The sequence below is a fragment of the Coptis chinensis genome, chromosome 7 (assembly GCF_015680905.1).
Source record: "Coptis chinensis isolate HL-2020 chromosome 7, ASM1568090v1, whole genome shotgun sequence".
NCBI classification, from domain to species: domain Eukaryota; kingdom Viridiplantae; phylum Streptophyta; class Magnoliopsida; order Ranunculales; family Ranunculaceae; genus Coptis; species Coptis chinensis.
In genome coordinates, this window is record NC_141462.1 from 24744539 (window position 1) to 24766881 (window position 22343).

At 36.5% G+C, this 22343-nt stretch overlaps 2 protein-coding genes, 1 long non-coding RNA gene and 1 other non-coding gene across 4 annotated transcripts; 2 read left to right on the forward strand and 2 right to left on the reverse strand.

Moving 5' to 3' along the window:
* Window positions 1–209: 209 nt before the first annotated feature.
* On the reverse strand, window positions 210–4675 carry LOC147486748 (PRA1 family protein A1-like). The gene is made up of 8 exons (XM_086572337.1): window positions 4335–4675; window positions 4213–4253; window positions 4058–4136; window positions 3308–3394; window positions 3143–3231; window positions 2950–3021; window positions 2724–2859; window positions 210–539 (listed from the first exon to the last, which is right to left on the reverse strand). Exons 1-7 carry the CDS (start codon window positions 4490–4492, stop codon window positions 2756–2758), a joined length of 630 nt encoding a protein of 209 aa, XP_086428463.1. The 5' UTR covers window positions 4493–4675; the 3' UTR covers window positions 210–539; window positions 2724–2755.
* TRNAV-CAC (transfer RNA valine (anticodon CAC)) lies at window positions 4580–4653 on the reverse strand. Its single transcript has one exon. It is a non-coding gene; the product is annotated as a tRNA-Val (tRNA).
* A 104-nt stretch (window positions 4676–4779) lies between the features above and the next one.
* Window positions 4780–13197, forward strand: DFB (DHFS-FPGS homolog B). Its single transcript, XM_086572336.1, has 15 exons — window positions 4780–4930; window positions 5019–5137; window positions 5209–5384; window positions 5458–5518; window positions 5709–5792; window positions 7833–7889; window positions 8073–8133; window positions 8593–8639; window positions 8733–8810; window positions 9998–10162; window positions 10252–10497; window positions 10648–10726; window positions 12011–12172; window positions 12396–12553; window positions 12911–13197. Exons 1-15 carry the CDS (start codon window positions 4921–4923, stop codon window positions 12968–12970), a joined length of 1563 nt encoding a protein of 520 aa, XP_086428462.1. The 5' UTR covers window positions 4780–4920; the 3' UTR covers window positions 12971–13197.
* A 3577-nt stretch (window positions 13198–16774) lies between these two features.
* On the forward strand, window positions 16775–18483 carry LOC147486751 (uncharacterized). Its single transcript, XR_015203090.1, has 3 exons — window positions 16775–16914; window positions 18004–18069; window positions 18189–18483. It is a non-coding gene; the product is annotated as an uncharacterized LOC147486751 (long non-coding RNA).
* The last annotated feature ends 3860 nt before the right edge of the window (window positions 18484–22343 follow it).

Genomic DNA, 22343 nt, shown 5'->3' on the forward strand with positions numbered 1-22343 from the left:
ATTGTGGAATTTTTTTGGTTTTTTTCCCTCTCAGAAACTCAGCAGATACAGAAGGGAAAAAAATGCAGAATGCCCTCCTGATATCAAAGTTGCCGCCACAGAACGATTCACACACAAGTTCAATACTGCTAACATCAAGACACGCCCTTACAAAACGGGAAGTATAGCAATTACTGCAATCACCTTCAACATGACTTAACAACGTGAACTGTGGACGAAACAGGATTCTACTTTAATTGATAAAAACACATAAAAAATTTCAGGTGTATAAAGCATTGCAGCTTACTGCAGACACCCACCCAACAGTATTTTTGCTTACAACGTTTACGATTTGGTTTCATTAGACACTTGTATTAGAGTCAAGATCACAAATGATTTACAATAAGGTCTTCGTCTGTACAGAATTATCCATTTCCAGATATTCAATAAAAAGCTTTGACATGAAGATGAACTGCTTGGGAGCATGACTGTTTGAGCGAATAGCATCAGAAGGTACAACCGTACAACATTAAGTTGACATCAGAACATCACAAGAATCCCTACACAAAGGAAAAACATCAATCAGTAATAGACTATTTAATGAAAATAGGTTGCTTAATACAAGAGAAACATAATATCTTGTAAATTACTCAAATCATTAATGCCAGGCTTTTATCTTCCACAAGAAAATGGTCTCAACACATTTGGTCCATACGGAGAGTAACTAATGTACTTGCCCTAATTGCCGGTCACAAGAGACAGACAAATTTGAAAGGTCTTTGTATGTGTGAATGCCGGTATGGTGGTGGTGGGGATTTGGGAGACTTCCAAAACCCAACTTATATGCCTGCCCATGTAAACAGACCATATTGGATTCTGCAAATTTCTACTCTCAAATATATCAGGTTTTCCATTGCTAATGAATATTGACAATCTATTCTTCGAAAATGAAAAACCACATAAATGCAGAAATGGCAATAACAATGCCAAATATCTATTTGAATGGTCTAAGACCATTATTTTTCAGTTTTTCTTCTTGGCTTGTCTTGTCTTTAATGCCACATGCCAGTATTACCATCTAACATCAAAATCTCATATTCTCATCCCTTTTAATAATTTTCATTTCACATTTTTTTTTTTTTTTTTGGAAAAAAAAAAATAGAAAAATAATAAATTCGTGTATGGAAGTAAACTTTTACATAGAAAAAGAAAAGGAAATTACATACAAACAGAAATGATACTATTGTAGTGAGAACATGGACCGAAAAAGGAAGCTTGGAAATCATGTCATATAAAGTTTCATCAACTTAAACCTAATTTCTTGTCGCTTCAATAAAATTTGACATTTAGAAACTTGACCAATAGCGTTCAATGAAATACAACATAGTAAGCTAAAACTGGGTCAGTTCGCACCCGTACAACTCTATGAAAAGATAGATACCATCACCTCTAAATGACAAAATGATCCCCTCCCACCTCTTTCTGTCACTTTAAAAGTTGAAACCCCACCTCATTCTTCAGTTCAAGGGTTCTTTGGAGCCCTAACATAATATTTACCACAAAGATGCCAAGATAGATTGCAAAGGTCTTCTCCATCATATCTTAAACAAGGTATTTAGTGAATGCCGGTATTGGTTTTTCTTCTTAAGAAAAAGATCTATCCATCATGTCTTGAAAAACTGTACTTTACCGATAAAAAAAATGTCCTGAAAACATATTGACATCCCTAAAAAAACTATTAATATTCTCTTTAACAATATTGCATATTGCCACCCCAACCACCTCATTCTATGTTGTACATATTGGTATTCCCAGTCCAGATATAGAATTTTCCAAAGAATAGGAGTGAAAGGGATTCTGTATGAGAGAGCAACCACTGTCACCCCCATGATGCCGAAAAGGGCTGTTAACCAATTGGATTATATACTGTGTGAATACACATCCTACTCTAAAGTCAGTAAGATAAATGTTTAATGTATTCAACTAGTAGCCTACCCATAAAGCGTTCAACACCACCACAACAACACCATTTTTCACCTCTTTGCTTTATTTCTACGTTTCCTCTTCACCTCTCTTCTTCTTTTTCTTATTTACTCCTTTATCAACAGTACCTCCTTTTCAGAAGATGAGTAGCATCCCCATTTCAAAAAAGACAATGGCAGCATGGTCAGCACGGATTGGTTCTGAAGATGATAACCAAAATTAGGGTGCCCTAATTTGCTAGGTGGACTTATATTGTTTGTCGCCTGCTGTCAGATCGCGCCATCCTCCTACATACGATGTGTTTAAACAATGTGAGCCTAAAAATTGTGGTTGGAGCTTCCTTCAGATATAAACCCCAGGAACTCTTGTTACTACATGCATAAAGAATGTGATGAGTTTAATGCTGGGCCTAGTATAACATTTATTCATTTATCAATCTCGTCAAGCCATTCTTCGACTACCCTTGTTGGTGGCAATCAAACCCAAGGCCTTGGGCCCAACTTCCCAAGGCTTGATTAATAGGACACAGTACACCACTATTCAGACTACAATTATAAAAATAACATTTAAATATATGATGCAGCTACAGCCAAAACAAGAAACTGGAACAAATAATTACACAAAATAACCCCTAAAGAAGGTTAGAAACAAATATCTTTAAATCTTTAAGTAACAAAACAGTTGATGAAACTACACAAATCATTATACATCATAACAAAACAGTTTTCCAAGTCAAACAGGCAGATAACAGATATACTCACATCTTACAAGCCGCATGATAAGCATCACCCGCTCAAAGGTCACTATAATTGCGCCAAACTGCACGAAATTCTTCGCGGAAGGTGTTCAGGCGTGCCTTTAGGTTAGGTGTTCTAAAGCTTGCATGAAGAATAGTGGCTGGGAAATAAATGAAGCAATCAGCTAACCATAAAGAACAAATTTGAAATAAAGGTGTCAAAAAAACTGAAGAAGCATGATCGAATTTACCTAGAAGACCAATAATAAATGCCCACAGTACAGTAAGGAGACGGCACGAAGTGAACCAGATGATGCAACTGGCTGCAAGTTAAGGAAAAAAGTCCCAATCAGAAAGCAATACGAGTATTCTACTTAAAAAGTAACACTTGAGTCAAACTCTACAATATAAAGAATGAGCACTCGCTTTAGAGTCTGCATATACCTGCTGCAAACAACAGCACAAACATCCAACGCGGCCTTCCACATATATGAATAGCTCTTTTAGCTGATGGGCGTCCACGAATAACAGGGCTGCAAAGAAAATAATCATTTAAGCAGCAATGCAATTTGTTTTTAAGAATAAGAAGAAGGGAATAAACTAACTTACGCCATAGGAGGCCTCATTTTTGCAGCTAAATGCGGAGAAAACTGTCTCACTGTTCTCGTTACCTTCTCATTAAAAGAAACTGCAAAACTGTAATTACGATTCTCAGAAACTTTGTATATAATAAGAAAGTAATTGAATCATGAGAGAGAGATAACAGCAGATATTTCTGTTATTCTCATCCTTCTAAACTGGTTCGAAATAAATCAGGAGTTAAAAGTACGTTATCTCCAATACTCGACTGCTCACTCCGGTTAAAAACCCCTAACTTTGGATCCTCAAACCTCAGCAATATCTTAAATTGTGTTAACATGTCCGATACAAGTGTAGGTGTTGAAATACGTTCACATGGATTTCTATAATATATTTCTATACAGGCCAGGCCTCTCAGATCTAATAACTTCAACCATAAAAAAAAACAACATGTAAGCAAACACGTAATCCTAAAAGAAACAATAATGAATTCTGAAGAACGATAAACCTGCAAAGGATGAATGCTTAATTAACAAGGAAAGGTGATGGTGAGAAACGAATCATGGAGTGAAGGAATTTCGTAAGTGAAACCCCAAGTACAAGATGCAAGGAAATGAGATAAAAGTCATAAAACTGAATCATGAAAAAACTACTAGGATGTTAATGAGGTTTTAATATACTTTTTATTATCATTTTTGTATGTAAAACAGTGCATGATTAGTTGGATGGTGAAAAGGTTGGAGGAAATTTTAATCATACGATAAAACCATTTAAGCTAACCTGTCATTGAGAAACGCGATACTTAGGGCAGTGAAGATGGCAGCAATAATAGCCATCGGCCTCCTCAAAAACGCAATTCCTGGAAAACAAATGACCAAATTAGGCATCCCCAATAAATAATAAAGAAATAAAGAATATAGAACAGCAGGTCTTACCAAGAATAAAGATGAGCATGATAAAGTAATTAGTCCGGTAACTGCAATTAATCATCAAAAACAAACATCAAATAAAGAAAATATATAATTAAAAGAAGAGAAAAAAAATATAATATTATTACTAGTAAAGATTGCATTTGAGACGGCTGTTCCATCTGGAAATAGAACGAGGTAAAGTAAATCTGGAGAAGAATTCGGTTAGCGGACGTGGCGGTGACGACCAATCTACTTCTCTCAATGCGTCCATCAGATCTTCTGCTGTCACGTTTCCCCAATCCATTTTCTTTTCTTTCTCTCTCTCTAATCAAAAATTTATATATGGATCATGGATGTTTTTGACCGAGTTGCCAAAAACAACCACATATGATGTCTGAGCCCGGGTTCGAACCGGGGACCTCTAGTGTGTGAGACTAGCGTGATAACCGACTACACCACCCAGACGCTTTTCTATATTTCTTTGTTTTAATTCAAGGCCCGCTACTTTTATTTATCACCCAACATTTTAATAATATTTATAATTAATTTTGTATATATTTATCAAAATTATTATTTAATTAATTAATTTTTATAGTTTTCTCGGTTCGGATTCGGATTTTGATTTTTCATAACCCGACCCAGTGAGTTGGTGATGTAGGTCCCACAGTCTAGCTATATCGTCTCTCATTGTTATCCATTCATAATAATATTCAAGGAGTCGATTGATTCAACATGCAAGGAGGTAGAATATGAGTAAATGTATATGTTCATTTATAATGCAATACTATAACTACAAGTTCATTTGTTTGTTTTTTGTTTTGAGTATATAGAACAAGTATCTAGTTACGAGGAAGCGTTGGAGGCATTATCCTCTTTGATTACGAAACGTTCCCGAGCAGATAAATCCAACAAGGGTGACCGATTCGACCTTTTATATGATTACATTAAGGTACCTGATGATGATGTGGAATTTTTAATCTTTTTAAGATACCATCTAATATAGGGCTCTCAAATTTGTAGGTTTTGGAGTTGGATGAGGCTATTACCAAGATGAAAATTATTCATGTAGCTGGCACTAAAGGAAAGGGATCAACATGCACGTTTACGGAATCTATATTGCGCAATTGCGGCTTCCGCACTGGCCTTTTTACTTCTCCTCACCTCATTGATATTCGCGAGAGGTTTAGATTGGACGGGTATGTTTATGCTTCATTTTTTTAGCAAAAGACATACACATAAGGAAATGAAACATCTTTGCTGATTTTGCAGACTTGAAATATCTCAAGACAAATTTTTGGCACACTTCTGGTGGTGTTTCAACAAACTCAAGGTAACCGCTTCCAAATTTTGTTTAGTTTCATATATTACCAATTACATTAGAAAATTAATTCCTTTTTATTATGGACTGCTTTTTCGATGAGTGGGTGCTTTTATTTATTATGCTTGTTTTCCAGCAATTTTTTGCTCATTATTTAATCAATCTATTGTGATATATATTTTTTTTTTGTGTCTATGTACAGGAAACAACTACTGAGGATGTACCAATGCCTACTTTTTTCCGCTTCCTTGCACTGTTGGCCTTTAAGATTTTCGCTGCAGAGCAGGTCCTGTTTACAACTTTTTTGATTTTTCCACTTTTTTTTCATTTCGATTTAATTTTATTGAATGATTGACTCAATAAGTTGCTTTCTTTGTATTGATAATAAAATACACAAGGGTGGAAAAGGATGCCACCTTAGTCCTATTCCTACATGCAATCATGACTAGGTCGGTCTGCTTTAAAAACCAGATAAACAATCCTGCTTATGTGAGTGGAGGCCGTCCAATTAAAGATATTACCAGGACCTAGAATAATTCCAACGATTTGTTAGGGCATCTGCATAGTCAGCCTTGTCATGGTTGATGATATACATCGGGATTTAGAACTTGCAAAGCTTGCATTAAAGCCATTTTACAATTCAAAGAACATCCCGACTATCAAATGGTTCCAAAAGAAGAGGGTGGTTTGGGTTGCAAGTATGTATCACTCAAAATGTTGCTTTGTTGGGCAAGTGGCTTTTTGAGATGTCGGGGAGAGGAGGAACAGTTGTGGAGGAAGGTGGCGGTGGATAAGTATGGGGGAGGAGAGAGATGGGTGGTAAAGGAACCTAGAAATCCTTATGGGATTACACTTTGGAGGGGCATCACTGGTGGATGGAATATATTTGCTATACCAGGATTAGTGAGAGGTTAGGGCTATGGTGACATGGACTTTATTCTTTATTGTCTTTGTTGGGATTTTTTACAAGTACGGAGGTGAGTGCTGGAGTGGCTGGAGTGCAAGAGATGAATCATGACTTGTGAGTTTGTTACCAATTAAATTGGTGTCCCTATGGAAATTATTCTCATAAATCGATCACACAACTCAAGGTGTGGATTGCACCACACCTGAAGAAGGTCTGTGAGAAGCATTGAACATTGCAACAGGGTCTCAGTTTTGAGTCTCCTTAAGATCACAGTAGAAATCATTGAGAAATGCAAGCAGGGCAAATTGCTTTGCATACTAGGTCACCCCACCAGAAATGGAGATTAAGTTAATCAAGAGTATGAGAGTCTTCTTTTCGGAATATGTTAGTCATCGAGTGAGCGGAGCGAACGATCTTGGCCCAACTTTTTCCAAGTGCCCAAAAATGTCAAATGACCCGGTTTTCGTCTGACTGTCCTCAAACATCCCTTCTTCCCTTCGCCTCCCTCTCCCTCTCTCACTCTCCACCTCCTCTCCTCTCCGCTCACTCCCCACTGCTAGCAGTTATACTAGTTGTATATGTGGGAATAGCAGCAGCTACACTTTTAATAAGTGTACTTTTTCCTGCTTGAGACAAAAAGTTATTCTTCGAGTTTTTAAGTTTATCTTTAATCTTATTAATTATATTTCTAGAACTGATTTTCGAAGGCTTAAGGGGGTAATTCCTAAATATTTGTTATTAGCAGGAGAACCATGGGGTAATTTAAGGATTTTACTCAAGAAGTATATATTCTTAGGAATGTTATGACTAAAGAGAACATATGATTTGGTATGTTACATGGGCACACCATATTTAGATACATGGAATGTACGTGTCCGACACACACACACACACACACACACACACACACATTTGTATGTGATATACCTCAATTTTTGGTATTTCTCTGTGTCCGACACTTTGTACCTGTGTCAATGTAATTCAGATGATTTGTTAGTTTACAGACTGACCAGGCAGGGAACAATAATTTTGAAGACACTCAACAATAACTTTGGCCAGTGTGCATGCCACTCACATGATGTTCATTAAGCTTGTTTACTTTGAATGTTTTATGTTTCTTTTTCCCATATGTGTGTTTTAAGTCAGCTAGTAGCTACTTCTATCAAATTTCTGAGTAGCAAAACTTTAGCTATTTAAGTCTAGTTCCAGTCTCCTTATTGGATTTTAGAAAAGCAAATTTCAATAGTCTTTCCACCACTTGCTTTCCGCTACTCCCTTCGGGGTGCCTACCATATAACATCGATTGTAATGATCATAAGGTTATCGTTCTTGCCCTTTGTTCTGCTATAATGGCCGTATGTAAACCTTGGTTGTGATAAACTATAGCATTATGCTGATGTAATTGTTTCCCTAAAGCAGGTAGATGTTGCTATTTTGGAGGTCGGCTTGGGAGGCACATTTGATGCGACAAATGTGGTATGTTTACTTCTTCTTGTGAGAAATGGAGAAATTCATTTGTTATAATACTATTATGTAAATGATCCTTATTTTGAGCTGATGGTAGGTAACTAATAAGTATTACAAATAAGGAGGATCAAAGAAGACAGCTATTGTCATTTGGAGTTTGTTAGGCATGGGTTAATATGGATTACTTTACAGGTGCAAGAACCTATTGTGTGTGGAATATCTTCCCTTGGGTTTGACCACATGGAGATTCTTGGTATGGCTATATCTTTATGGAATTTCTTGCATAATTATTGTTCAGATGTTTGCTTGCTTGCTGGAAAGTTAGTTTGACATGAAATCAGATTTAAAAGCTGTTTCCTATGAACAGGTTACAACAGTAGTTTCTGATCAACCAATCATACACACTTTTATAGTATGTATATACTGATAGTTTTTTTGTGTGTGTGTGTGTGGAATCTGCTTTGTTTGGCAATCCTTAGACAACATTTTCTTTCTTCTTTTTATTATTATGTATATGTTTTGTTTTTACTTAACTTCAATCCGTAGACACCCCCTCCCTGATGGGTGAATTGTTGTCCAGACCTCTCGCTAACTTTTGTAGCGTTAAGTGCCTAAACATCAACTCTGGACTCTTCCAAAAATTTTAAGTACCTTATTGCAGGAATCAGTTCTGTCTAGCAAGTGATGATGTTTTTCTTTTTCCTTTAAATAGGAAACACACTCGGACAGATTGCTGGTGAGAAGGCTGGTATATTCAAGGTGTTCTTAGAACTTCTTTGTTTGGTTTGTCACAATTGTATGTAGAAAATCATTCAACTCTCTGCATCTCTTTTCCTACTTTTCTTTATGCAGCAAGGAGTTCCAGCCTTTACAGTCCCTCAACCTGAAGAAGCAATGTCTGTTCTGGAGAAGAAGGCTTCTCAATTAAATGTAAATTGTACTGTATGCTTTATTTGTTTATATTTTTTTTATTCTTTTTCATTTCTTCTCACTTCATGTCTCACATGTCTTTTCCCTGGGTGTCTGGGAGCAACTTTTCATGTTTATACAAGTATATTTACTTGAAAGTCGAATTGCTGTGGTACTTCAATGGTTCAACCTACCAAACAGATATGATTTGTATCGTTTTAGAAGAAATAACGACTTATTTTTGTTCTTGTTATTACTAGTATTATTATTATTTTTTATTCTTACTATCAATATTTTTTGTTATTATTATTTTATTACAATCCTTAAAATTGTACTCTCTCTGTGACTATATATATAGACACACATACACACACAAATATAAATGACAATATTATTACTAGTAGTAGTAACATAATAATAATAGGGTTACACCCAGAAAATAATTGTAGCAGAATCATTGAAAAGTTTTTGTCCGAAACATAAATTGATGTACAATTCTGTCTTATTTATATATATATATATATATATATATATATATATATATATATATATATATATATATATATATATATATATACTATGCTATGCCATAATTTTCTATTATTCTCAAGGAAAAGATTGAATATATTGCCTCTTTTTGATGATGAAATAATTTCAAATTTAGATAGGAAAGAGAGAGTTGCAGGTTATCATTGCCTATGAAAATGAACTGGGTAAATAGATTTCTAATTGATGAAAGTTTGGAACAGCTAAGAATACTATGATATAATTTTTGGCCTGTAAAGTCCAAGTGAAATAAGTTGAAGTTATAACATCCACAGATCCTAACTTTAAGTTAGTACTAGTAGGACAAATGCACGGATAATTCAGTCGTAGTAGGATTAAAATCGTTAACAAAGAGTTCAACTCTAACCAAGATTGGCTAGATATCTTCCCCAAGGAAACATTTCAACTATGCCAGAACCGTATTTGTTGATGTCCTGAGCTTCCTCTGGGAAAATCAGTATAAGACTTCAAGTATGATAGCAAAACTCTCACATATATAAGTAACTAGTTAGACTAAATCTAGGTATAACTTTTAAAGCTTAAACCGATCTAGCAATTGTCATTCGTTTTGTAAGTAAGACCAGTCTTATTGTTGTGAAGTCACAAATTAAGGCTACACTTTTTTAGATTGAGTACTTTGTATAACATCATGCTGGGCACAGGTGCCTCTACAAGTTGCAATCCCTTTGGATATCAGCTTGCTGAATGGTTTACAACTTGGGCTTCATGGTGAGCATCAGTACCTAAATGCAGGTCTTGCTATTGCCCTATGTCATACATGGCTTCAAAAGACTGGCCATCTTGAAGGCATGTATCTGGACCAGACTGTAAGTTATATAATTAAATCTTTATTATCTTCTTTTATACTCATTCATTCGAACATTGACATTTTTCATCGTTCTGCACTTGGAAACAGAGCTCTCTACCTGAGCAATTTGTGAGAGGGCTTGCAAACACCAGCTTTGAAGGGCGGGCCCAGATTGTAACCGATTTATGTATGGACAGACCCGGGGATCTAGTTTTCTATCTAGATGGGGCACATAGCCCCGAAAGTATGGATATGTGTGGAAGGTGGTTTTCTGTTGCTACCCGAGAGGATGTTCAACAGCACAATGGCTCAAAGGAACAGCTGCAAGCTAATTTAAGAAAAGACTCCACAAAAGTAAGACTAGTAAACTAAAAGCAAAGAAATAAGTTGTATGTATGTGCACATTACTATGTATCCATGTATTTGTATAAAAATATTTGCATATGCTTTTTGTTTCAAGACATCAACGAGTGTTGACTGAGATTGTTGAGAAAAACACTTCAGGTACTTCTGTTCAATTGCATGCCAGTTCGGGATCCTCAGCTTCTTCTTCCACGCCTGATCAATGCATGTGCTCATCATGGTAATTAACATGAACTTCTCTGGCAGACTATATGTAATATATGACAGTTATTACGTGCCATTAAAAGGCAAGACCACTTGTTCTTCCTGTAAAATCATTTCCAGCCTTTTAAAAATGATTCAGCTTGAGTTTAGTTGAAGCGTCTGGGATAACTGATGATCACTCAGTAGGTAGGGATGGCGTAGATGGGGGTAAGCCATTCATGTAAGAGTAGCACCTGTCAATGATAATGGAAATTGGCGAAGGCACAAAACCTCACTTCTTTTTTGAGTTCTAAAGATGCTGAGGAATGGGTTTTGTTCTGTGATGGTATTACTGGTAAGAAACAGATATATAATGCTCTGGGGGTGGTCTGCCCTAAGCCAAAGAGCAAATTTTAGGAAATCCTGACCAACTTGGTATGGTGCATAAAAATTCAGCTACATGAGACAACATATAATTTTTTACTTTCTTACACCAGGGTTTCTTCATCTTTTTAACAAAGACTCAACCAGAAAACACTTAGAAATGGAGGAAGTAGTTTCATCAAGTTTTTGCAGCTGATACTAGCTGCAAAATCTGATGAATTCTTGCACCTCTCTCTCTCTCTCTCTCCTGTACATCTGTGCATAACTTAATTTTACTAAACAAAATGGTGTCATGAATAGTTTGCAATTTTTGTACATTGTTACAGGGGAATTAATATTAAAGGAGAAGAAAAAGAAATAACAGGACTCTGGCATTTCTAAGTTCCCGTCTTGGGTGTCTGATATAAACTTTGTGTAAGATGTAAACAAACTTTTGAATCATTTTAGTCTGAGCTAATAAGTATGATGAATAAAGTCATTCGGGACTGTCAAGTTAAAACTTTTCTTTTTGAAAAAAATAAAATGAAATAAATTTTGGTTATCATTGCTAGTAAACTAGATTGCATGATTAGAATTTTCTTTAGTTACGTAACCCATGTTATTTTATAGGGTGAACTAGTGTTACCCCCCTACTAGATGAGCCAATTAGGATTTCCCCCCCACTAGATGGGAAATTAGGGTCTCCCCCCTAAACACACAAAAAAATTTCGGTCAACCCACTTTGACTTTTTTTTTGTGTGTATTTAGGAGGGAGACCCTAATTTCCCATCTAGTGGGGGGGGGGGGGTGAGGGAATCCTAATTGGCTCATCTAGTGGGGGGGTAATACTAGTTAACCCTATTTTATATTATGCTTTTGGGGTAAATCTACAGTGGTAGACTTTGAAAGTCGAGAGAAGAGTCATATGGATTGCGTAATTCTTACTTCCTTTTTGCAGGAGTTCACTTCCAGAAGGCCCTTTTTGTGCCAAACCAATCAGTTTATCACAAGGTTGGCTCTCATGCTTTACCTCTAAATGATTCTCAAGTTGACCTTTCCTGGCAGCTGACACTTCAAAGAGTGTGGGAAAACCTTGTTTGTGGAGACAAAACAATCCAAGGTCAGGGAGGCTAAGATTGTTATGTTTTTGCTAATCTATAATTCCTTTACAAATTCTCCCGAAGCAAAGTGATAAGAATACTTTTAATTATTTCTATTGTCAAGTGATTCTCAGTTAACCTTTTCTCTGTTTATGTTATTCATCCAGTATACATGAGGACCACCTTTTTATGGTAAATTTCCTATCTGTTTGCTTGATATTGATGGGTTCCTTCGCTTAATAGGAGGGGATGAAAAAGCTGCAGACCCTATCCGTGAAGAAGCTATAGAAGATGCTTCAAATAGCATCAGGAGTGAGACAAGTTCAGTGTTTTCTTCCCTCCCATCAGCTATTAAATGGCTCAGGGACAGTGCTCAGCAAAATCGCTCTGTTCGTTTTCAGGTACTTTTTTCCTTCTCTCAATGAATGTTTCAGTATTTTCATCTTATTGATTTGGTTAATTGATGGTGTTGAACTGTTGAACTTTTGATAGTATTTAGACATACCTTTGCTCTCCAAGTGTTAAACAAATTGGATGGTGAGAGACTCAAATTTCCCCTGGATTAATTTGTTTTAAAAATATAAGCCGTTAAGCATGCATATAATATGAGAGATGAATTATGTATCAAGCACTGGATAGCACCACTACTTAAAGAAAAAAAAGGTTGAAGTAAATTACTGCTGCTCTGTGGGTTTCAGTGATCCGCTCTTTTTAGCATTCTTGTTACATCTATGAATCATTCGGTTGTTTAACTGCAGGTCCTTGTAACCGGCTCTTTACACCTCGTGGGGGACGTGTTGAGATTAATCAAGAAGTGAAACATTTAATTGGTTGGACGCATATGGCAGAAATGTATAAGCTGGATGGATGCACGTCAGAGCACATATGAAAACACTGTAACACTGACTCATCCCAAAGCATTAACAAGTTTGTTGCTCCAAATTATAAAGGCACTGCGAGCTATTGAAATTTCAGGCATGGAATTATGTCGCCGGATTTTGTTTTATTGACTATCAATTACAAGATTGATTTTGATGATGTTAAATTTCAAGTCATTACGATCTTATTCTAAACAATCATAGCCTCATTATTTTCATTAAAAACTAGATAGCCTGAATAGTTATTATTTTAGAGGAATAAAATTTCATCAATATTGTAGCCCTATGTTTTTATAGCACAATTGGTCTTTGGTTTATGACTTTATATATATCGCAAGGATTTCCCAGCAAGTGCTTGATCTAAGTATCTAACTGCGAGAGTTCAATCTTTCAAAGATCATATTGTTCTATATCTCACCGTACCTTAAAAAAATGTAGTAGAGAACATTGCTGAATAGCCAGTCTTTTGTTGTTTTGAAGCCGGAAATGATCATGTCGTTCAAATGGTTAAATCCAAGATGTTTTTTCTCTCTTTTTCTCCAGGTAAGAAAAGCCCAAGACGCCTTCAGTGCCTAACTCATTGCTTTATAGAACCGAGACTCAGTCGCCTTAAAAGTGTTAAATGGAGCTTTTCTTACCGAGCAAAATAAAATTATAGGTGAACTAGTATTACCCCCCACTAGATGAGCCAATTAGGATTTCCCCCCACTAGATGGGAAATTAGGGTCTCCCCCCTAAATACACACAAAAAATTTTGGTCAACCCACTTTGACTTTTTTTTTGTGTGTATTTAGGGAGGAGACCCTAATTTCCCATCTAACCCTAAAAATCAATCATAATAATGTTATCTAGTTTGGGAAGATAGATACTAATTAACCCTAAAATTATCAATCATAATAATGTTTCGCTTTCTTTTTGGGAAGATAGATAAGTTATAAGACTTAAAGGGTAAAGTGTTTGTTTTTAAATTTTTACCCAAGGGAAAGGAAATGAAATAAAAAATGGATGGTTTTATAGAATGGAATGGAAACTCCCGAAATAATTTTAAAGGAAATGGATAAATGGAACTTGGTAACTAATACAGAAAAGAAAAGTAAAATTCCTTTCCATAAATGATAATCATGTTTGTTTTTACTTTCCCTTTCCCCAGGTTTAAAACACATGGAAATTAAATAATTTCCTTATTGTTGGGTTCATGGGTGTATTAGTTTTAGTTTCTTCCCTATCTATCTATTTAACAAACACACACTCTTTTTTTAACCACAAAAAAATTTTATAGAATGGAATGAGAAAAGAAAAATAATTTTAAATAAGATGTGTTTAACCTGGACAAACCTGAAAACCTTTTCCATTTCCATGATTTTGTTTCCATATGGAAAAAATCAATTTCCTTTTGTTTCCATATGGAAAAATTCATTTCCTTTCCATGGGTAAACAAATGTCTTAAAAACTATAGAAAAGGTGGACCACTCTTATTTTCTTTCCTTTCCATAGTGTTTCCATCATAACAAACACACCCTTATACTTAAGAATGCTCCCAGAAAGCCACCTCAGCCCATTTTTTTCTCTGAGGTGGACACCATTAGCAAGGAAGTGATAGAAAACATGCCAACTTCCTATTGTACAAGATCTTAAGTAATAGGAGTTGAAGGTATGCATGATCTCTGCTGACATTTCTTTATATATTGGGTCTCCTCACTCCTGTACTAATCTTTCTTCTTCTTAGCCTTAAAAGTTAATGTATTAAAAAGAATGTATCAACCCTTGAATCTTAGCCAATAGCTAATTCTTCAAGACTAAAATTCCCCACCCATCACCCCTATTACACCCTGATACCAAACAAAAAGAAAAAAAAGAAGAAGAAAGGACTAAGAACACACAATAGAAAAAATGGAAAAGAAGATTGTGTAAGTGGTTATGGAGGTTTGGTCTTGAGAGAGAGAGTTTGTGGAGGATAGTCATTGTATTGTACTTTGGGAGTTCCCTTTTTGGGTGGGAAAGTGGTCTTATTCATTATCCTTATGGTCGGGATATGAAGGGGTATTATGAACTTTACTCCCGTCTTTAAGAAAGGCATTCGATATAAATTGGGTGTAAGTGACGAGATTTTGTTTTGGGAAGATCTTTGGTTAGGGGACGGACCTATTAAGGAGGAGTATGGAACATTGTTTAATATGATATAGAACATTAGAGTTAGTTGTGACACATGTCGTGTTTCTATTGGTTTGTGTTTTCTAAGGTTAGTATCAATAAAGGCTTATAGTTAGAGTTTCAAGGGTTGTTTTAGTTGTATCTATGTGTGTTATGAATTATTAAATGATTATTAATAAATGTGAGACTTTTAAGGTTTTACAAAGTGTAGATTTTGATTAAGTGTAGCTTCCGCCACTTCAATCTACATTATAATATATCAGAGCTTAAAGGGTGGGTGCACCATTCCCAAATGCGTCGTTTTTTTGTTGGAATTTAATGAATGCGTCGTTAGATCTGATGGTAATATTTCTTGGAATCTTGGCATTCACAGGGCTTCTAATCCAATGATGGTGTCATCGACTGATTAGCATATCTTATGACTAGACTTGAATGTGTTGTCCTAAATTGACAAAATCCTGATTTGTTGGTATAGCACCCTTAGTGAGAATGGTTTTTTTCTCTTCCAGGTTTTTCTATTTCACCCTCTGTTCCATCCATGTTTTCCGGGTCCTGGAATATAGGCTACCAGAATTGCTTTCTCTGGGTGGTGTGCAGCAGTACTGGAGCGGATTTTAGAAAAAAGAATTTTAGGGTCAGGTTTCAAATATGTGTCCATTGTGCTCTAGAGTTAAGGGTTCAACCATGTACTGTTTAGATACCATTTGTCTTGGCGAGGGTCTTATTTCCATGGTAAATCCAAGTGTTTTGCATAATACCTAACAGGGTGGTGGATCTACTCATCGGCATCTAGTGGCATTTTCCTCCAGGTGTAGGCGATTATGTGGGATATATAATTGGAGTATGCCAAGTTGTCAATTTCTCTATAAGCTCGAACTTATGAAGATGGCAAATTTTATGGAGATGAGAGGAGGCTTGGGGATAGAACATAGGTGGGACACACCTTGAAAATGGGTGGAATCAATCTCAACAGAGCACAACAGAAGAGGTTTCGAGGGTGAAGCATTGGACTTCCAGAGGATCGTTATTACTATAAAGGGTCTTCTTTGTTACTGGAATAAAGTGTTCATTGACCATCGGAGCATACATTTTGAGCATTTTGTGGTTAGATGGTAGGATATATGTTTTAGAGATTCTTGATCAGGCTGTCTGACGAGTTTTGCCATTTGTGTGTGTATTTTTATTTTTGGATTTTGTTTTCAATTGTACTTGTAGGTCTTCTCAACCTATTTTTCTTTTGATATAATGAAATACTTCAATTTAGCGATAAAGAAAATAGTAAAAAAATTACAGTAACTACAAGTCAAAATTAAAAAGAAAAGGAGCAAGCACAATCCCCCACCAGTCTAGTCTTCTTCTTCATCCTCCTCTGTACCTATCACCAAAGTTGTCTTCATCGGATTATTCATCTTCTACTGTTGCTTGTTTCTCCTTAACCACTTCCTCCCTACTGTAATCCACCAAGGCCTGAATCTTACCTCAATCCTGTACCCAGGTTCTCTTCTTTCTTCCGTAATCTCCATTCTATCCCCATTTTCTTCTTCCACCATGATAGCATATTATACTAGGGTATATAATACCATCGATCATCCTTTGCAGCGAACAGTCTTTCCCTCTTAAACATAAACCTGCTATGTAGACTAATTTAGTTTGTACCAGGTATCCACACATGAGCCATTACCAGTTTGTTTTGCTCACGATCAATGGTGGTGCAACTCACTAGTGTCGCCTAGGTGAGTTTTCACTCGCATAATAACTTTACACCTACAGGCTGCAATAGTAGCATTTAGGATTGTTTCTCAAGAAATTAAGAGGGCGGTTATGGATTCATATTGGGGTTGGTGATATTAGCCTTCAGGCCAGGTAGAAAGACGTGGCTGCTTAGGTAGACCAAAGCGATGAGTGTGTTCATAGAGGTGGCCCTCATACAATGTGGAGGTGAAGGGACTTTTTTGGCCATACTTAATTGTTTAACACCTATTTGCTTCAGTAGTCAACTTGTAAGAAACAAGGATCTGTTGGTAATGCACCAATTTGTTTTTCCTACCTGCAACTTTTTATTCTTGAAAGGTTTATGGGGTTATTGGTCTGACTATTTGAGTGATAATTCATAACGTGTAAGCATAGTCCTGATATGTGTTGGGACCTAGAATTCCCAGAACAGATGGGGGTACTGCATTGTGTTTTACAGATTTGAATATGCTATGACATCATTTAGGACCATGTCAGTGGGTCTCTTCCATTTTTTCCCCTTACATTGACTTGTTTAAGTTTTCCCTTTTATGGTTGAAGTATAAATCGAAGTTATGTGATCACTTTTAAGTGCTTCACATTTTCATTATGTAATTGAAGGTCTTTATTTTTGGCTAATTTGGAGGCTTCAACCGCTGGGAAGAACAAAGTCTATATAAATACCAGTAATATACTAATATCCCTCCATAATGGGATCTTATGCAGCCCTCATTACAGATTTACATCTACAAAATCATAGAAAATAGATGAAAAAATGCATTCTGCCAAAAACGTTCTTCGCAAGTTTCAATTCTTTGTTGTCTTGTACAGAAACTTTAGTTGTCATAATTAAAAAAAAAGGAAGTTGACTGACCAAAATAATTGGAGTGATTTTGGTCTTGTCCAGCATTTGTACTTTAATTGTTAGATAACTTAAGTTGTCTTCTTCGTGTAAATTGTCTTCTTGTCCAGCATCTGTAGGTTGTAGGTTGTGTTGAAAACGATCAATATTACTAATTTTCTCTAACTTCTTGCATCCTTTTTGTATCTTTGCTAATGTGTGCATAAATTGACTTTTCGTTTGCCTTTAGATAACAAAGCAGATTCAAGCCGTCAATGAGATATATAGGCTACACAATCTTCCCGAATTTTACAAGGTTAGGTTAATGTCAGTATATAAACTCTTCTCTTTTGTGCAATCAATACCTTGCTGAGTGATAAGCTTTGCATGCTTTCATGTTCTATGTTAGATCTTTGAATGTGTTTTTAAATTCAGGATCCACGCCCCCATATATCAGTAGCTTGGACAATGGGTGATAGGAGCAGCTTGGTTAAACGGAAGACTAAGCAAGAGATACAAAGATACTGCAACAACGGGGGTTCTGTACAAAAACTTGGTTTTACCTCCAAATTCCATGGCGTTGAATGTAAGATAGGTAGTAAGGTCTATACAATTTGTAAATGTTCAGAAGAATAGTGTCAGCTTTTTGTCACACATCAATGATATCTGTAATCAAATTAGTGTTACTTAAACTTGTATAACCAAAAGCAAAATGATTTGACGAGGATAATCTGATGTGTGTTTCTGCGATTGGATGACTTTGACATCTGCTTGAAATGTTCAATCGATGGCAAGGATGGACACCCCTTCATGAAGGTATGTGCTTTACAGAATTGGTGCTGTTTTAGAAAATGCGGAAATGCTCATATCACGACTGTCTTGTATTCCTGCCATATAGGTGAATACTGAATAGTACCAAAAGTGCCTCAAAGATTCACGAAAACCATTTTCTTAGGTGTTGGTAATTCGAAATCGTTGAAACATCCGGGGTCTTCATGTTCTAAAAGGCGGCATTTGTTACTATTAAGTATTAACACTTCCCGTCTTCCCCTATAAATGAATTACGAGTCATTAATGGGTTTAAGAAAAAGAAGAGAAAGAAATCCCTAGCTCAGAACAGCCCTCATCGTGTGTCTCCTGTATTCCTAAACCAAACCTAAGGGATCCCTCCCCCATTTGGGCCAGTAATATGACAACGGTTACTAATAGTGTGAAGAAGATGGTTTTCTACGTGTGTGGACTCCTACTACTACCGGTCATGAATGATAAAGTGTGTTGTCACAATTGGTACGGGACAGACGACCCCAGCAAAGGATAGGACCTCATAGTGAGGAAGAACAGAGGCTCTGTCCAGTTTTCCAAATGCCTCCTGCTCAGCCCCGAGGGTTTGCTAGTGTGGCCTTAGAGGACCCAACCGCCACCCACTACCCGTTGTTGGGGTGTTAACGATCCTGTGTTTTGGCCAGATAGTTGTAGAAGTTGTCTTGAATTGTAGACTCTCCACCCTGCTCAGATGCCCTTGTGATTGACACCATCATGTCTGCTGATGATCCTCCTACATGGAAGGCTCTTCCCTCGATGCTGACATCCAAGTCTTGCCCTAATGCCACTGTGGTGGACGGGAATATCTATGTCATGGGTTCCTACACCAGAAACAGTGGGTTTCTTCCCCCATGGATGGAGGTCTTCGATCCACGCTCTTAATAACACCTGGTGTCCTCTGCCCTCCTCTCCCTGTGCGGACAAGACCTGCAGTTTCCAGTACATTCAACAGTCTGTGTCCACCTCGAGGATCAGAAGCAACTTATTATAGGTTGCTACCCACCTGTTTGATATTCAGAGTGAGATGCGGCTCTCTGCTCCCCACTTGCCAAACCTCATAGCAGCCGTCACCAAGGGTAAGCACACCTTTGCTGACAATGTGCTCTACATGTTCAAACGTGGCAAATTACTTACCTGTGATGTCAGCTCCACTGTGTGGTTTGAAGTACCTGACAATGGGCTCGACCCTAGTGTTAAAGAAGTTTATCTGTTTCATACCGGAGATAAGAACTTCTGCACCCTTTGGTCTACCCAGTCCCTTGGTTCTGCCAATTCAGACGCCATTCATTCCCTAAGTTTCCAAGTCGTCCCTGGCATTGGAGACACTCATCCCTTTGCTTCACCGAAGGCCTACAACTCTTACAAGGCGGAGGGTTAGTTGCTATCTCTGTGACTGCGTGGCCATTGAATCTGAGAGAAAAGGTTTGAGTTGTAACCATGGAAAACGAAAGTCGGCATTGTAACTCTAGTATCTTAGGTGAAGACAGTGAAGTGAAATAGTAGTTAAGTAAAATGGTTGAGGTTCATGCAATCATGCTTCACTTATAAATTAGTATCCTTTCCTTGGGCAAGATACTGACATGAGAATCACCAAGGCATCATGTCAATTTCGATATATTAACGTCTGCAAGGGCAATTTCAGAAAATAATAATTAAAATGCATGAATCAGGAGTCTCATATGTTCTTTAATTAAAAATATTAATTATATATTCGTTGGACAGTCTAGAGAAAATTTGTGTTCTTTTGGCTTCAGTCGTGCCCTGGAGACTTGGACTCTTGGTAGGTTACATTCTATTCCAAATACACCATTATATAAATTCAGTACAAAGTTTCGTGCATGATCCAAATTGTTGGACTGCTGGAATGGCATGTCTTAAACATATAAACTAAGCAGTTAAAATCGGTCTTTAGAAGTAATCGGTCTAGGAGCGATATGCGATTAATTGGCTAATCGGTGATTTAATCGGTCAATCAGTTTTATATTATTATATAATTATACAATTATTTTTAGCTTCAAAATATAGAAATATAGAATAGCTTGCTTACCCATAATCATCATAACTTAAGGGAATTGCTATATACATACCCCATATATCTCAAGGCAAACCCCATTTTAAAAAAAAAATTAATACCAGATATGTCCCCAAATAATCTCTTAGAGCAGACTCCACTTAAAAAGTGAAAACACATAAATTTCAATTTTTGTCTTTTTATTCAAGTTTTGTCTTTTTACTCTCTCTCAAGAAACCTTCCTTAAACCCACATTTTTTTTTCACTCCTCTCATTTTCCAATCCAAATAAACTTAACCCACACATCTCTTCTTTTTTTACACATATTCATCTTCTTTTTCAAATTCTTTTGTTCTATTTCTATTTACAACCCATCTTTTTGTTTTTCATTTTTTTTTTATGACATTGAGTGAAATGGAATTGGCATATGATGTTTTTAATGTGAAAAATGAACTATTTAATGAAGAGAAATTTCAATCAAGTGACCAAGATGGCGACCAAGACGAGGTAACTCCATATACAACTATTGTTCATAATGATTCCAATATCAATTTATTATGAAATCATTATGAGGACGACTTGTACAAAATGTGGTTACAAAATATTTATGCAAACTCAATCTATAAAGACGATCTCTTCCGTTTAATGGTTGATTTGAATAGTGAGTGTTGGGAAATGGGAATAGTCTTACGTTCGAGACGTCCCAGACCAACTAACTTTCTAAGACTCTGGCGCCCCAACTGGAGCGACTTATGAAGCATTAGACAGTCTAATTTGGCCGTCTCTTAGTTACTTTGATAGATATCCCATATTTTTCTTGTAACAAATTTTTAGCTAACATTATAATTCACTGTAAATGTTATAGGATCCTCTATACAGTCACAATGAGGTACCAATTGATGCACTTCGGACTTCACAAAATTCAAATGCATTTTCGGAGGAGCACTACATAGATCAAACCGAACATTTTAACACCAACATGGTATGCATGGATGAATATATGTTTTGAAACTTACTTTTTTGATTTAATACCTTCTTACCCATGGATTAATGAATACTTAAATTGATTTATAGGTATTTGATAGTCGTCAAGATTTGATTGATTGGACACAACATAAAGGAAGTGAAGTGGGAGCTATTATCGTCACTGGGAAATCTCAAAATGCAATTGGTGGGAAGGTTCCTAGACTTATTTTGATATGTGAGCGTGGTGGTAAATTTCGATCTCATAAAAAGGTAGAAGCAAACGAGAAGGCAGTGAGAAAGATTGGAACAAAAAAGATGAATTGTCCTTTTAAATTAAAAGCGTGTTTTGAACGTGGTAGTTTAGATAGATGGACACTAAGAGTTGATTGTGGTCGTCATAATCATGGGATGGCAAAAACTATGGAAGGTCACTCTTATATGGGAAGGTTTAATAATATGGAAATGATTCTTGTATCTGAGATGAGTAGAGTTGGAGTCAAACCAAAAGAGGTCATGAATGCTGTCAAAGCAAGAGATATATTAAACTCATTCTCCATGAGACAAATGTATAACGCAAAGACACGAATCGACTTGATGAAATGGAAAATAGAACACAGTTGCAAGAGTTGGGTAGATTGTTAAGGGAAAATGGATATGTGGAGTGAAGAAACGCCGAGAAGGTAGCAATAAGGTTTTGCGAATTGTTTTGGGCCCATCCGGGTTCGATCCAAATGGCTAAGACTTTTAACCAAAATTTTCTCATGGATTGTACGTATAGGACAAACAAGTAT

What these genes read in the sequence shown, in the direction of transcription:
- LOC147486748 (XM_086572337.1), bottom strand. Translation starts at nt 4,492, where the DNA reads ATGGATTGGGGAAACGTGACAGCAGAAGATCTGATGGACGCATTGAGA. An exon ending in CTCAAATGCAATCTTTACTA is followed by an intron (nt 4,254 to 4,334) that starts GTAATAATATTA and finishes GATTAATTGCAG; the next exon opens with TTACCGGACTAATTACTTTA. An exon ending in AAAATGAGGCCTCCTATGGC is followed by an intron (nt 3,232 to 3,307) that starts GTAAGTTAGTTT and finishes TTTTCTTTGCAG; the next exon opens with CCCTGTTATTCGTGGACGCC.
- DFB (XM_086572336.1), top strand. An exon ending in GAGAGGTTTAGATTGGACGG is followed by an intron (nt 5,385 to 5,457) that starts GTATGTTTATGC and finishes CTGATTTTGCAG; the next exon opens with ACTTGAAATATCTCAAGACA. An exon ending in TAAGAAAAGACTCCACAAAA is followed by an intron (nt 10,498 to 10,647) that starts GTAAGACTAGTA and finishes AAAACACTTCAG; the next exon opens with GTACTTCTGTTCAATTGCAT.